The sequence below is a fragment of the Crotalus tigris genome, unplaced genomic scaffold, assembly GCF_016545835.1.
Source record: "Crotalus tigris isolate CLP2741 ecotype Arizona unplaced genomic scaffold, ASM1654583v1 scf7180000024433.2000942, whole genome shotgun sequence".
Taxonomy (NCBI): domain Eukaryota; kingdom Metazoa; phylum Chordata; class Lepidosauria; order Squamata; family Viperidae; genus Crotalus; species Crotalus tigris.
The window spans coordinates 150,358-165,689 of NW_024100601.1; the positions used below are offsets into that span (position 1 = coordinate 150,358).

At 50.1% G+C, this 15,332-nt stretch overlaps 1 protein-coding gene and 1 long non-coding RNA gene across 12 annotated transcripts in view; one reads left to right on the top strand and one right to left on the bottom strand.

Annotated features, from left to right (window-relative positions):
* Nucleotides 1-15,332, top strand: part of PMFBP1 (polyamine modulated factor 1 binding protein 1) — a 23,601-nt gene continuing 8,269 nt past the window's right edge. For 4 of the 11 annotated variants that reach the window (XM_039331063.1, XM_039331053.1, XM_039331054.1 and 1 more), the window contains exons 1-2: nt 11,634-11,686; nt 12,391-12,546. In XM_039331063.1, the coding sequence (XP_039186997.1) occupies nt 11,663-11,686; nt 12,391-12,546 (180 nt within the window). In that variant the 5' untranslated portion in view covers nt 11,634-11,662. Of the gene's footprint in view, nt 477-597; nt 690-8,863; nt 8,881-10,394; nt 10,525-11,633; nt 11,687-11,710; nt 12,262-12,390; nt 12,547-15,332 lie in introns of those variants that run through there. The other 7 variants (XM_039331056.1, XM_039331057.1, XM_039331059.1 and 4 more) reach the window with 7 other exon arrangements.
* LOC120302529 lies at nt 1,666-8,481 on the bottom strand. The gene is made up of 3 exons (XR_005555155.1): nt 7,680-8,481; nt 4,816-5,099; nt 1,666-3,023 (listed from the first exon to the last, which is right to left on the bottom strand). It is a non-coding gene; the product is annotated as an uncharacterized LOC120302529 (long non-coding RNA).

The window sequence follows — 15,332 nt, forward strand, 5'->3', positions numbered from 1 at the left end:
GCCAGAGCCCGGGGCGCCGAAGGCCGAGGGGGAAAGGGGGCGGGGAGGCCGCCCTCGGTGGACGCGGGCGGAAACGCAGGTAGGCCTCCCGAGCTCGGCTGCCCGCTCTCCGCGCGGGCCGGAGCTCCGGCGGGGGAGGCTTTGGGGCTGCCCTTCGGTAGGAGAAGCTGAGCGCTTCCGCTCCGCTCTGTGGGAACGCCGTTCGGCTATGGGGCGGCTTGCGCGTTCCGTGCTCCTTCTCCCCCAACACGCCCAGAGCCAGCCAAGGGGCTTTTGATCTGGCGAAAGGGCGCTCCTCTTGGGCTTGATGCTGCCCGGGGTCCGCTCTCTTGCCAGCCGCACGGGGAGTCGGGCCCGTCACGGCAACAGGCGTCTGTGGACTCGGCCGTCCTGGAGAAAAGCTTCCCCTTCCCCAGCATCCCGGGACCCTTCAGGCCCTGCAGAAGCTCAGCGATGCTGTGCCGAGCCCTGCCTGGGTAAGCGGGTGCTGGGCTTCCTTTTAAACTGGGGTGGCCGAATTTCAGATCCCAGGCGGCAACAGCAGCGATAGGTGCTGGCGGCTCTTTTCAAAACTAGCGTTCCTCCTTGGCCCTCTAGGCATAAAGAAGATAACAGGGGCGGCGCAAATAATTCTTGAGAAATTGCAAATCATGAAAGCTGAAGCATGTTCCCCTCTCTCCTGAAATGAGGTAAATTTGGTCTGTAGATTTTTAGGGGAAATTTTTCTCCCTGCTGGTGGCAATAGCTGTGAGCTCTGCTTGAATGAAAGTGGCTTGGGACATGCGTGGATGAGGGAACATTTTGACTTCCTATCTTTATTATAACTGCTCACAAGGAAATAGACCTGTGTTTCAGTTCTCGTGGTTTGGGAATAAAGGCAGTTTCTTCTCTTGTAATTCGGGGAATTCTATTAAAAATTGCAGTTGTGCCTAATTGCACACACAGTTGGCTTCAGAGTCAAGATGATGCCAATCACCATGGCAGCATTTTTGTGTGGTGGCGATGAGGGGGTGGTCCTCAATATAAGGAACTCCCTTTATACTAGAGGTTGGTCATAGTTGTCTTTCTCTGTGATCCACCAGCAGCTGAAAACGTCAGATGTGCACTTGGCTATCTTACCACTTAACCTCATTCAGTTTTCATTCATATTCAGTGTTCTGGTCTTTGCTTGTTCTAAAGGCTTAATGGTTGTTTGTCTTAGATAAGTAGCTTCCCTCTTGACTGCCCCTTGCAAAGGAAATGCTTAGGGTGAGGGGCAGGCGGAGTCACCTGTGAGAGTGACAGCCCTTCTGAGCGTTCCCTGAGCATCCTGTCTGAAAACTCCTCAGTGCTGGCAGTTGGCTTCCACCACCAGCAGACCTAGAAGGCAAAGGGCTGAAAGGGCTGAGCTCACAGTGTTCTTGATGGCGCTACAGGATGTGAGCATTTTTTACATTAAAGATATAGTACTAATGTTTAGTGCTAAAAATATCGGCAGCTTTTTTCTATCTATAATAGGATCTTTGCTATCTGGTTGGCTGTCTTTTTTCTTCCAGAACCTTTGTCCTTCTACTTTCAAAGATTCTACAAATCTTACTAGATTATTAGAATAATGCTATTTTTCCAAAAAATAAAGGAAATAAGAAACAATGTATTCAGTAATCTGAAATGTGTATTTATAGGAACTGTTATTCAAATTGAGCAGTTTCTAAATATGATAAATAAAATAGATAGGAGTATTGAAGAACAAGGCTTGCAATACACACACATCCAAAATTATCCTAGTTGTTTTGTAAAAAGAACTCTGACTGACAGTTTCGGACACCACCATCCCCAGTCTCAATTCATACAAAGGCTCCTTATCCTGGCACTTAAGGAAGGTTAGGCAGTCATAGAGGAATGTTGCCATTAAAAAATAATCCCAATAACACCTCCATTTCCTTTGCCAGCCTTTTGCCCTAATAATTGGCTTTTTAAAAAACTGCATTATCATTTTATGTAGGCATTTTATTAGGTAGTATGACTGATTTAATGTCAATTATTTTGATATTTTACTGAAGATAATATTCACATTTTGTAAACAAAGATACAAGAAATCTGGGCAATGCTGGCATTGGAGACCTGGATATCTTTTTGCCCAACTCATCATGAATTTTCCAGTCTGATTAAAAGTCGGAATCGGTGGGCAAATCCTTGGGAACAAATGGACTTCTCTCAATTCTAGAAGGGTGGGGAATGGGGGGAGAGTCAATTGCCAGCTATGCTGGCTGCACCTGGAGGTCCAGTAAGAAAGGGAGGAGACCGGGCGAAGTGGGGGGAAAGAGAGGCTGCTCTAGAAATATAGTGGACAGGGTGGGGGGGCTTCTGATCTCACCTTTTTCATGCCAAGCCCAGGCCTGGGCTGAGACAGCTGAGGAGGCAAAGGCCTGGCCAGCTTAACCTTTCCCATCCAGGCTGCAGGCATTGATGACCAGCAGGTGTGATTCTCCCCTTCCTGTGATTATACAGGACGGTTCCCTTCCCTAGTTCCTGTCTTCACTGTCTCCCCTCCCCATTGCCCTGTGCTTTGGAGGTCCTTCCAAGGGTTGACATGATATCAGTAGGACCAGCTTCCCTTTCTGCTTCGGCCACTGCAAAGGGTGCTTTACCATCTGCTTTTTCTTCCTGTCCTGTATTATGGGGGTCACGGAGTGGCATTTGAGGTTTATGCTGTCTGAGGGCACCCTCTTCCCAGGCCTGGCTGGGCCCAGAAACCATGGGGGAGAGCAACCAAGGAGCAGGATGCTTGCACATCTCCCCCCCTCCCATGGGAGGGAGGTTCTGGGTCTCTGGTTGCAGAGTTGTTGCAAGACTGTGTCAGGGGAGGAGCTCTCCTCCATGTTGCAGGTGCCTGGGCCAGGCATGGCCTGCCTCACCTGTGTGGCCTCTTCCTGCTTCTGAATCTGCTAGAGAGGTGGGCTTCAGGCCTGCTTGAAGTTGAGGAACTGCTCCTCCCTCCATCAGTGAAACAGCCGACATGCCATTCGTTGGGCGGTGGATGATCCCTGTGGGTAGACAGCCAAACCTACAATTTGCCTCATTAATTCTTCTGGTAAGGAATTCAGAGTCACCAGTCTACTCAGGCAGCAACTAATATGCGCTTTTATAATCTGTAATTTATAGGAGTATGTTGCCAGGGCAACAGAAGGTAAGCACTAGGACCACCTCTTACTGATCTTAAAAGCAGAATGGATAAGGTCGCTCTGCTTTTCTTTTTCTCCCCTCCTCCCACTGGGGAATGATGGCTCCTTCTTTTCATCCGCTGGCTTGGAATCATTTAGAAAGATTTCTCTTTGTGTTTCTTCTAGGACAGCCACATGGGAAGGACCACTGGTCACTCCAGGAGTCACTTGGCTTTTCCCAGATGCAACCAGGGGATTGCATGGGGTCAGGGAGAAATCAGGAAGTCATAGTATTAATTGGAAGTGATTGGCCGGTGCATATTCTATGACTTGGAAGGGAAGGGAAGGGAAGGGAAGAGGCAAAGGAAGGTTGCAACAGATGCTGCTCTATGGCTGGAAAGGCAAGTTCACCTTTCATGTTACATCCCCAACCTTTGGGCCATTTGATTAGTTGATCTGGGAAGCTGTTGGATTTGAAAACATTAGAAATATGAGCTGCTGAAGTTCAGAGCCTCTGTATGTGTTTGATAGGAAGAGAGCTATTTTGTTCCTTTGGCTGGTTGAACCAGAGCTGTAAAGGAAATTGCTCTGGCTTGCTTTGGAAATGCTGTGCCTCTTTGCTGAAGATTTAAGACAGGTAGAATGAGTGGTTGCCCACCAATTAACAGCAATAGTGCATGTGTTTTTTCTGTAACAAGTAAAATCCAGTGAGTGGAGTTACCTGAGCAGAAAGCTGGGAAACAGAACGGCAGTGAGGCAGAGAAGCTTCTGTGTTGTAGATCTTTTGACTGGACTCCAAGGTCAAAGCAAAGATTTAAACATTGTTGCTTATACATAATTTTGTTTTCATCTAGTACTAAAATTTGATTTTATTGGCATATGAAGGAGAGGAGAGAATCCCTAGGATTGAAGATAGGGATGTTGAAGGAGTGGCTCTTGGCTGCTAGATACCATTTGGTCCACTTATATCAGAGGAAACCTCTGGATAATTAAATTTCATGTTATTTCCCCTTTTCTCCTTCCATATCGTTCTTTATGGACAAAGCTTCTCCCAAACATGGAATGAAATATCTCTGCATGCCCTGGGAGGTCTAAGTGTTCGTGGCTCCCTCGGAGTGCCAAGCAGCTCTGTTCAATCCAGTTTCTGTGCTAGAACAGGTCCCCTGGGAGAGAGTCTGCCTGGCTGGCCCTTGGCAGGCCAAGCTGTGGACTTCAGCAGTTGGACTGTGCTTGCATGAACTCCAGCTCCCTCCCATTGGGGGGTTCAGCCCAATGGAAACCTTAGGGAGGTTGGCTGTGGGTCAGGGCTGACTCCTCTAGTCTAAATCCACCTGAGAATCTGATGACAGCTCTCCCAAAGAAAAACTGTTCCCTTACCTAATAATGGTGGGAGACCTTCAGAGGCCTAACAATTTCACTCCAGATGCCAACATTTTATCTTAAATGTTACGTGGTGTTTGAATTATGGGTGGATTTTCACTTAAAAAAGAAGAGTATGCAGAACTTTTCTCCTCTATGTTGTCCTCCCTTCTTTTCTATTCCTCATCTCCATAGAGCAGGGGTCCCCAACCCCAGGTCCGTGGACCAGTACCAAGCTGTGGCATGCCAGCAAGTGGTCCACACAAACAAGGAAAGCCCCATCCACGGGAGGCAGGCAGCACACAAAACCACATACCTCTGGTCCACGGAAAATCCTCTCTCCACGGAACTGGTCCTTTGTGCCCAAAAGCTTGGGGACCTCTGCCATAGAGCACAATTTTAAATGAAAAATGTTGAAACTGGAAACCATTGAGAAAATGTAATTTGGCAAGGAGCTTTAAAAACCCCTTAATATACAATGAGTGAGTGTCCGATTTGATGTGGCACCAATGGCTGCTCTGACATGTGAGCAGAATGGAGAGGGAGGCTCTGCCACGGTGCTGCTGCCTTTTCTTCTGCTCTTGACTTATAACTGCATACCTGGGAAGGAATAGGAGACAAATATCAGCAAGTTTCCATCTCTTCTGCCTCACTAGATTCCCCCCCCTTTCTTTCAAGAGCTTTTGTATTCCAGTAAAAATGCTAAACCAGAGCTGAAGGCAGATTGTTGGGGTGTAAATTGCTGCTTGTGCTCTGACCTACCAGGGCTTGCATGGAGAGCTGTTTCTCAGTGGACAAAGGGATGGGCAAGAGGGCCCTAGGTCCATTGTCTTCAGGGACACCCCAGAAGCAACTAAGAGGGTGGCTTGGCCTGTCCAGGAATTGGGAGAGGCAAAAATGGGCTATAGGACTTGGGGCTCTTCAGACACTGCTTTCAGCCTGGGTGGCAGTTTCGGGGGCGGGGAGGGGCTGGATTTTTAAACTGAAGAAGAAACAGCTAGGTAAGACTCAACAGTTTAATACAAGTGTAAAAGAACCCATGGAAGGGAAAGTGCTCCAAGAGCCCCATCCAAGCAGGCCCCTCTGCTGGCCCTTGGGCCATGCTGGGTGTCTGGGAGCCTTTCGGCGCCAGGTTGGAGTTGTGGTTAGAGAGAGAGAGATCCAGTCTAGAACTAAGGAGAAATTTCCAGACAGGGACAACAATAAGTGGAATGGCTTGCCTCTATCACTGAAGGTTTCTAAGGGAGATAGGACAGCCATTGTCCAGAATCGTATGGGGGTTGGACTGGAAGACTTCCATGGTCCCTTTCAACTTTGCTATTCTGTTCTTCTGCTTTCTCGTGGGCCCAGAGTGCTCCACCAAGGCTGCTCTTTGATCTTTTAGTGCCTGCATGGAATCAAACTTTGTGGTACTGGGGGGGGGGGAGCAGGCAATACCATTTGATCCCCCCCCCACACACACACTGACACCTGGCCTTCCTCAGGAAAGAGCACTTGCAAAGGCCAGCAAGGAGCCCCCTGGGGGCTTTGGCTTCCACTCTCCAGGTGTCTTATGGATTGCCAGCTCTTCCCTGCCCTTTTGGGGTGAAGAAAGAGACAGGCCCACATTCCTCTCCCCTTTCCTTTCCAAAGCTGTAGTCTTTGTGCCCTGCGAAACCCTCTGGCTTTAGCAGCTGAGGAGGCTTTCAGAAGAGCAACAGCGACCTCTGGGTGGGCCTGAAAGAAGGTCAGGAGCTGCCTTTGCTCAGCTCAGCCCAGCCCTCCCTCTTTGAAGCTCTCCAGCGAGCAGGGGCTTTGTCCCCCCCTCCCCAGTTCTGCTCCTCCGAGGCACCTCTGGGATGGAGGCCCCCATGTTAGGAGCCTTAGCTGGGGCCAGGTCTTGGCCAGAGAGAAGCAAGCAAAAGAAGGGAAATGGTGTTGCGGAGCAGAGCCAAGGTTACAGTTCCTGCATGGACGTCCTTGGCACCTGCTCTGGTGTGGCTTCCCACTCTTCCTCTGGAAGGCGGAAGGTTCCCAAGTGCTGGCACAGCTACTCTTCCTCCAGGCTGGTCCTGGGTCACATCCTGCTGCAACAACAGGGCTCCATCCGGTGCTCACGAGCCGAAGGGGGGGGGGGGAAGAAGCTTGCAGCGTTGGGGGGGGGTCATTGCCTCCCTCGCTGCTGGGCTCTCCCTCCGAGAGTTGCTTGCCTTACTTAATGAGATGTAAATGAGAGGGGTGGAAAAGGCTTCACTGCAGGAGGGATAGAGATGAGCAGCCCTGCCGCACTGCAGAGCAGTGAGAGCAGCCAGGAGCCCCTTGACAGAGCGCAGGAAAGCCAGTGGCTGGTAGAAGCCCTGACAAGTGGACTGGCTGATGCTCCTTCCTCTTGCCCGTCTTTTGTAATCCTCCAGCCACATGGCAGGCAGGACAGCCTGCCCCCCCTCTTTCCAAATAGATTAGCAGACAACACAATTCCTCAGCAATGGGAAAAGCTCATTAGGGGTTCCAAAGATGCCAATGCCATTAATCCTAAGCAGTGCTGCTTGGCAATGCCACAGAGAGCACGCCCATTCTGGCTTTTTCTCTCTTTCATGTTTTCTTCAGATGGAGCAACGTCTAGCTTCTATGTTTGCACATTCCTAATATTCCCCTGGCCTGATGTTAATTTTGGAGCTTTGTCTCCAGGACTGTTCTGGGCTCAGGGCTTGACAGCATGAGCAACCCGGGTGAGCAGATGTTTTCAGAAACTTCAGCACAGAGAGGACTCTGTGGCCGTGCCTCTCCTTTCTGACATGCCCAGTGTGCCATCTAGGCATCATAAAAGGCACCTTCCATTTTGCTCGGCCTTTTTGTTGGTGCAGATTTGAACAGCTTTCTTCCTCTCCATACACAGACACCCTTCCTGGTGGATGTCGCACTGGTCTTCCCAAAGCCCCATTCATCTCCCTGGCAAGAGCGTTGCCTGGAAATAAATCTGCAGCCATGGGGGCTGTTTCAGGGTGGGTGGGGTCTTTTTAAACTCTTCCAGGCATGGATAAAAATGGGTCAAAAGCAGCAAATCCATCTATATAGGTAATTGCCTGCCTGTCTCCTGTGGAAACCCTCTCCCTTTTACAAACACATTTGGTATTAACGTTTGCACAAGAATGAACTCATGCTCCGAAAGCGAGTAGACAGGCGTGCCTGTCTTGTACATACCTCCTCCATGTGTCTTCATGCCCGTGTTCACACTGGTGCTCCTGCCAATCCCCAGCAATGTCCTTCACCCAAAGCCCTTTTTCTCCATAGAGCACAAGGCTGGAGGGCTCTTTCCTTGTGGATATGGTCTTTTTCCTGTTAGACTGTTAGCTGATCGTTGTCATTGGAGAAGCTGGCGTACCTGAGACTTACAGCATTTTCCCATCGGTGTCGGCTGCCTTGGTGCAAATTTGGGTTCTTTGTCTCTTTAGTGCCAGCTTGAAATTGACCTGCTGGGCAAAGAAGCAGTGGTTTGAGGAAGGCAGCTGCTGGCGTTCTGCCTGCTGCAACTGGGTTGGGTGCCCTGGTGCCTCAATGCTGGCTGAAAAAAAAAGGCAAACGAGCAGGGCTGTTCCTCCTCCTTTGCTGTTTCCAAGGTGCCACCCTGGGCTTAGCAGTTGCCTCTTGGCAGAGATGGTAGCCTTTGTCTTCTCTTGTGCTGGCTCCACTGCATGGGATGCTGAAGAAGTGGGGCTGATGCTGGGGGTCCTGTTGGTGCCACGGGTGGGTTCTCAAGAGCCAAGAGAAATCTGAGAGTGTCTTCGGGGGCCTTGTGCCCTGGGCTACCTGCTCTGAGTTCTGGGTAGTCTCCCTGGGCTGCTTCATTTGGGCTGGTGTGAATGCAGAATGCTGGGCTCCTCTGCCCAGCTGCTCTTGCTATCACATGCAAGTGTGGCATTGCCACTGACTGGATGGCACTGTGCCAATGAGTTTGCCATCCTGCCATCTGCCCGCCCTCTGTGCCTCGCTCCCTCCTTCCCTTGCTTCCTCCCTCCCTCTTGATCCCCCCTCCTTCTGCCAGCTTGACTTTAATTAACATGCAGATTAATTGATTTTTAAAGCTGAAAAATTACAGAAGTCTGTCTACCAACCGGTTGGCACTATCCTCCTGATAGAGAAAGACGGAGAGGACGATGCCCACACCTTGGGGCGGAGGAAGGGGACATATCTTGTTAAAAATAACCCTGCAGCCCCTTCTGGAGAGCAAGGGCTTTCGGAGTGGCACGGAGAGGAAGAGTCCTGAGCCCCCTTCTGCTGGGCTTCTTCCAGTCTCTGCAGGGAGCGAGGCGGGGGAGGGGGAAGTTCCTGTCTGGGCTCCCTTGATTGGAAAGCAGAGCTGCTGGAAAGGTCTCCACCAACTGCCGTCAGAGTGGCAGTGCCAGTAAGAGCCAACTTTTTTAGGTTTGGTGATGTTTCCTTTAAAAGGCAAAAATGGGTTTACATTTCATGCTTCCCTTTAATTTCATTTTGTATATTTAAAAAAATGCAAAGCGCCTGTCGCAGCAGTGGATCAAAACTGCCACGTCCATCAGGCAAAGGGTCTCATGAGAGGTGAGCTGCCCACACCCCCCATTTCACTGCTGAGCCGCTCTGCTGTGTGCCAAGGCTGCAGCTCGGAAGGGTCAGTCTGGAGGTTCTCAGCTGGCTGAGCTCTTTACTCTCTAGTGGCTCTTCGAGGGTCCCTCTCACAGGCCAGGAGTTCGCAACTGTCTCCCTCTGGAAATAGCTTTCAAGGGGCCGTCCCAAGTACGGCTCTGCTCCAATGTGCTGTGGGAGGCTTTCTGTCAGAAGCCCTGTCCCCCCCTCCCCCCCCTTTCCTGCTCTGCTTGGCAGATGGAAGGCAAAGCTCCCTGAGCCTTTCTTGAGGCTGGTAGCTCCATGCTACCAAGCAAAGTGAGAAATCCTTAAGAAATCTCTGATTAGGCTGCTAAACAGATTAAATCTGACTCCTTGCTTCTGGTGGAAAGAATTAATTGACTACTCCAGGGAGTGAGTGCAGCCGAGCTTGGCTGCTCTCTGGCCTTTAACAGAACAGAAAAAGGGCAGCTGGTTGGCCCCGAGAAGCCAGAGGCACAACTCCGGGGATGCATCAGCAAGCCGAAAAGGTCTTCCTGGCATTGGTTGCCTTTTGGGGACTTGTCTTGCAGCCCTTTTTCTACAAAGGCCTTTTGAGCACATTCTTTAACTGGCAGGCGACCTGCCAGTCTCTTAGACCTCTGCTATACCCTCTTGTTACCTGGAGTTTCTGGTCAGCTCCAACTGTCAGCTGTGTTCATCTCTCTGTGCGGTGTCTTTGTTTGTCTCATTCTTATCCATGCCTTGGCTCTCTGATCCTTCAGGCCTGCTGTAAAAAGCTCACACTGCTTTAATCAATGAGTATAGCTGTTCATACGTACATATCATGGTGTTCCTTTTTTGGAAAACAGAATTATGCAAAGCACCAAAAGGGAGTTAGAAGTAGCAAATGAAGTGAATTAAATGGATCAGAGAAAATAGATTTTTCTATCAAAGATCATCAATTGGGGTGATTCTGGTTATGATGGATCAGGAGAGAGAGAGGTGTGTGTGTGTGTGTGTGTGTGTGTGTGTGTGTGCGTGCGTGCACACACACACATCAGATGAGCCATTGCAAGAGAAGGGAGATCTGCAGTTTGGGACCACCACATGAACTGCTCTGGCCTTTCTGCCTGGGTCTTGCTGGCCAGTTCCTGGTGTCTGAGCCTCAAGCGGCAGAAGGCAAAAGCCGGGCCTATTTGTCAGAGGCTTTGTCCTCTAGCCTGAGTCTCTGTTCCCTCTGCTCCTTGGCTGAAAGCCCACTGCCTGACCCCAGGCCTTCATTAAAGGGAAATTATTTCAGGTTCTGCTCAGCCATTTGGATGTGTTTCTGCCTTGCAGGTTCTGAAGAATGAAACGTGAAGTCCAGAACTGTAACAGACCATTCCAAATCTCAGTGAAATCTCCTGAAAAGACCTGGAAGAGAAACACCCTCAGGAAACTCCCTTGAAGTCTGTGCAAGCAAGCGAGCGTGAGTGGACTTTGCTCACAGCTGCCCTCTCTCCATAGGAATGGGCTTTGGTTGAAAGGTAGAACAGGTCCTTCCCAGAGCTGGGCTGTCCTTGGAGAAGGGACATCGCCTTGGCTTCTTCCTGAGAGGGTGGTTGAGATGGGTGCCTATCCACATCCTCTTTGGCTAAGAAGCCCTAGAGTTTCTCTCTAGGGCAGGGGAAGAGGGAAGGAGGGAGAGCCTGGACACAGGACCTCCTGTTGGGCACTTGAAGCTCTTTGTTCCTTAGTGCAGCCAAGTCTCCTTTTCTGACTCACTCAGATCTGGGCCTCTTCTGACAGCCTGGCCGAGTCAGGGCTCAGCCAGGTGGCAGGAGCAGTTATTGAAGCAAAGACTGCACCGGACAGACTGAATGCCGTTCGCAGAGCTGCACCTGAACAATTGTTTGTGCTGCCTCTGGGAATTTGTTATCGGCTTGGGTGGGACACAGATCAAACCAGGAAGCCTAAACATACCGTGCAGTTTTTGCACATGATTGTAACCCATAATTCAGCCCCAGATCAGGGTAACAAGCTGCCCTCAGGCAGGCAAGCCCAATTCTGGCTTGTGGTCCTGGCTGTGTGATTCCTCTTTCCCTCCCTTGCGATTCCCTGAGGGTGTGACAATCCAGTTCTATAAGGCTGCTTACTGGCCTCAGAAATCAATCAGAAGAGACCTGGAAGGGACCTTAGAGTTCTTCTAGTCCAACCCCCTGTTCAAGCAGGAGATCCTATACCATTTCAGACAGGTGGCTGTCCAGTCTTTTCTTAAAAACCTCCAGTGACCAAGGCACTCACAAAGTACGAAGACAAGCCATTCCACTGGTTAATTGCTGTCACTGTTAAGAAGTTTCTCCTTAATTCCAGATTGCTTCTCTCTTTGATTGGTTTCCATCCATTGTTCTTGTCTTGCCTTCTGGCTCTTTGGAAAATAAGTTGACCCCCTCCTCTTCTTTGTGGCAACCCCTCAAATACTGGAATACTGCTATCATGTCCCCCCTAGTCTTTCTTTTCTCTAGACTGGCCATTCCTAAATCCTGCAACCATTCTTCATATGTTTTTATCTCCAGGCCCTTAGTTGCTCTTCTTTGCACTTTTTCCATCTTGTTTGTAATGTGGTGATGAAAATGGATGCAGTATTCCAGGTATGGCTTTACTAAGGTTTTATAAAGATATCCAAAGATGGCCAGCCACCTCTGCATGAGAGGCTGGGTCAGGCCACGTGATGCACTTTAAGCTTTCAAGTGGTCCACCCAGTTTTACCTGTGCTGTAAGATGGGTGCCTTTCCTTGGCATTCACCCACCCCAACCCTTCCCCACAGCATATGCACCTTTGGGCTTTCAGTGAGTCAGTAGCATGGTGGAAGGAATAAGGAGGGTGCCAGTTCAGAGGGGAAAGCCATCTGTTTAAGCTACAGTTCAAAGGCTGTACCCCACAGGCCCTGGGCAGCCTACAGCTTTCAAAGCGTAAACAGTAACAGTAAAAAGTAACCTCAAGTTCCCTTTGTTGTGGAATCCGCTTCTGTCAGGAAACACCTCTTGAAGTGAAGAACCTCAAGGGGATGAGATTTTCCAGCCACATACCAGCTTCTCAGTCTCCGTCTCTCCTTCGGACTCTGCTGCAAACACTCTGCTGCTTGGCCTGCTGAGTGGGAAGCCGACTGCTGGCCAAAGCAGAAAACGTGCAAAATGCTGGCCTGCTGAGGCAGCAACAGTGAATGTTGGTTTGGATGCCTCGCTTGGCCCTCAGATGGGGGGGTGGGGTTGTGCTTCCAAAGAGGTTGCCTTGCAGACAAGGGTAGAAAGAATCTGGGGCTTCTAGTATAACTCCTTTTCTGCCTTTCCTCAGACTGAAAAACTGGCACACGGCCAGAAAGATTGCAAGAGGAACCCAGAGATGGAGACAGGAAGTGCTCGTTCAGTGGAGCAGGAGCAAGCCAGACTGCATGGGAATTCAGTGGAAGGACAAACCGTATGGTCAGGGCTCCAAGACACTTGGCTGCAGGTAAGGCAGCTGCTCTGAGAAAGCCAGTCTTTCAAATCCTCCACTCTGTGCTCCGAAAAACATCAGAGGACCCTGTTTGGTTGTCCAATGCAGGGGAAGTTTCTCCCTCTTCCGTGACTGGAAACAGAGTCCATCTTTCCAGCACAAAGGCTACCTTGCAGACCAGGTCAACCAGCCCACCAAGGGCTAGGGCCTGCTGGGTGAAGCTGTCAGACTTCTCTGCCTTGAATAGAGAGGTGTCTTCCCTTCTTTTGTGCAGCACTAAAGGCAATTTGCAAGTAACTTTGGAGGCCAGGCTTGCTGTGAGAAAGTGGAGCCGAGATGGAGGTTGGCAATGATTCCCTGTCCTTATTTTTTGTTCTTACCGGTTCCTTACTAGGAGGACAGCAGTGAGCAAGATCAGGAAAGCGGACATGGAACTGGCTTTTCTAACCAATTTGCCTGGCCGACCACCATGCCAGGAACACCCTTTTCCCAGACACTAATCAAGGCCCATTGAAGTTTCTGGGTTTTGGCCTCCTCTCTGAAAGGAGAGGCTGCTCCCCCAGCTGGTGGGAGGGAGCAGCTGTTTGCGAAATCACATCCTCCAGGATACTCCAGAAGAAGCTTTAGCAGGAGACTCTGTGTAGGTAGGTGCCCGCCTCCAAGAGGGGGGCTTGGGCACAGAAGACAGTTGGAATGGCTGCTGGATATGCCCATCTGCCCCTTTTCAGGGCAGGACACAAGAAGAAGCAGCCTGAACAGATAGGGCCCTTGGTTGAGCAAATCTTGTTTGGATGAGAGAGGAAGACTGCTGGCCTGGGGCCACTGCTTGTGCTCTCCAGAACCTGAAGCTGGGCGTTCCAGGGGAGAGGCCTCCATCATTTTCTCTTTCTTCTGCTACTGTAAATTCCTGGACATACTGAGGTTCGATAATGTGTTTGTTTCGATTTTGGCCCTGCCCAATTCTGACCCTTCTGTTGCTCTTTCTGAGTTCCTGGCCACATTAGTTAGTGAGGTCCCGCATGACAGTGTCTCCCCAGAAGTGAGGTGACTAGAACCCCAACCCTGGAGTACTTCCCAGCTTCCTTGCCTGCGTCCACCTTTGTCACAGCACGGTCTCTGGCATAGCCTGGCTCCTTCCAGAGGGGAGAGCCTACCTGTCCCAGCCACTCTCTTGCTTACCTTGTTTTGAGCTTTTTTCAGGCTGTGGAAGACTTTATAAAGTTGACCTGTGTCATTTACAGACTTGCCATTTCACTGCTGATCTTTGTCATTAGATAAATTCTAGAACCCTCCGTTCCAGCGTAAATCCCTTGGGAGGGAGTTTCTGCAGGGGAAGAACATTTCTCTGCATCTGCTTCTTGCTTTTCAACTGTCTGAGCCAAGGAGAATGTGGCATCTGGATGACCAGCTTTGCTAAAGTTTCCTGAAAGTCAGCGGGCACCCTGACCCAGTGCAAGAGATCAGTTCAGAGGCTGATGGAAAATGTCCTTCTCTTTTGTAGCCTTGGTACTGGCAGGGAGGAAGGGGCAGGAAAGGGATGGGGGGGGGGAATGAAGTAGGAAAAAAGAAATGTCACTGCATAAATTGAAAGCGAGCCTCAAATATTTTTGTCTGAAGTCTCATTCAGGGCTTCACTCACTCCATTTGTCTCTGGCTCCCAATAGAAAGCAACAGCCAGCTGTCCACATCATGGAGGCCCCTCTGTGCTCTTAGCTACTGGCCAGCCCTTGGATTTGGAGTGAACTAATTTAGCCCTCCTGCCCTGCCCTCCCCTTTTCTGGGTTACTCCAATGCTTCAGCAATTGTGTTAGTTAAATAGGTGGTTTTGTACTTGATCCAGAGCTGGCTTTGTGTTGGATACCCATTGGATTTTATTTTCAGTGAGGAAGGAAATGCAATTGGGGATGGAAAGTGTGGTAGTAACCCCAGTCTTGGAAAGGGGAAGAAGGCTGCACCAATGAACTCTCACCCTCCACAAGGAGCTCTCGTATGACCTCTGTCCCATCAGTCCCAAAAGTTGACCAAGGCTGGGGAAAGCTGGCAGCCCCCATAGGCGCCTCCCTCCCTGCAGAGAGGCTGTCCACAAAGGGCTTCTCCCAATGCATAACCCTTTCCCTTCCAAGAGCCTCAAAGAGCAAATAATGATCGCTCTTGACAGAATAAAGGCATTTTAAGGGTTCTGAAAAAGATACTTAATGCATTTTCCTTCTGTCAGGCTGTCACTGTCCCATGAGTTGCTTCTAATGCCTGGTTATCAAGGTGCATTTTCAAAGAGTTGCTATTTGCGGATCCCTCCATGGAGCTTGCTGGGGGAAGGAGGGGGAAGGCACAGACATGGCTCCCCTTGCTGCCCTCCAGCAGAGCTGCAGTGGATGGGCTGCCCCAGCTCCAGTGGAAAAAGGCCCCTGCCAGAGTAAAGGCAGAAAGCGTGTAGAGTAGACAGTGTGAAGAAAATCACAACCCCTTGCTCATCCCTGGGAAGGGTGGGCAGATGGAGCTTAGGAATACTGAGGTGTGTGCTGGACTTCAGATACAAACAACCAAGGCTGTGGCCTTGAAAGAGAGATTTTGCCAGCCAATGTACCGCCTGTGATTGACAGGGACAGATCTTCCTTTGAAAAATTGAGCAAGCTACTTTTTCCCAATGTTCTCCTGCCTGGGGCAAAAGCCGATCAACAAATGGCATTGTGTCTCAGATGGTGCAGATTTGGCCAGGTTTCTGCTCAGAACCAAAGTTTGGAAAGGGCTTATGGAGGCCATGCAGCCAAGTCCCTTCTCAGAAGGCATCACTGGCCGGAGGT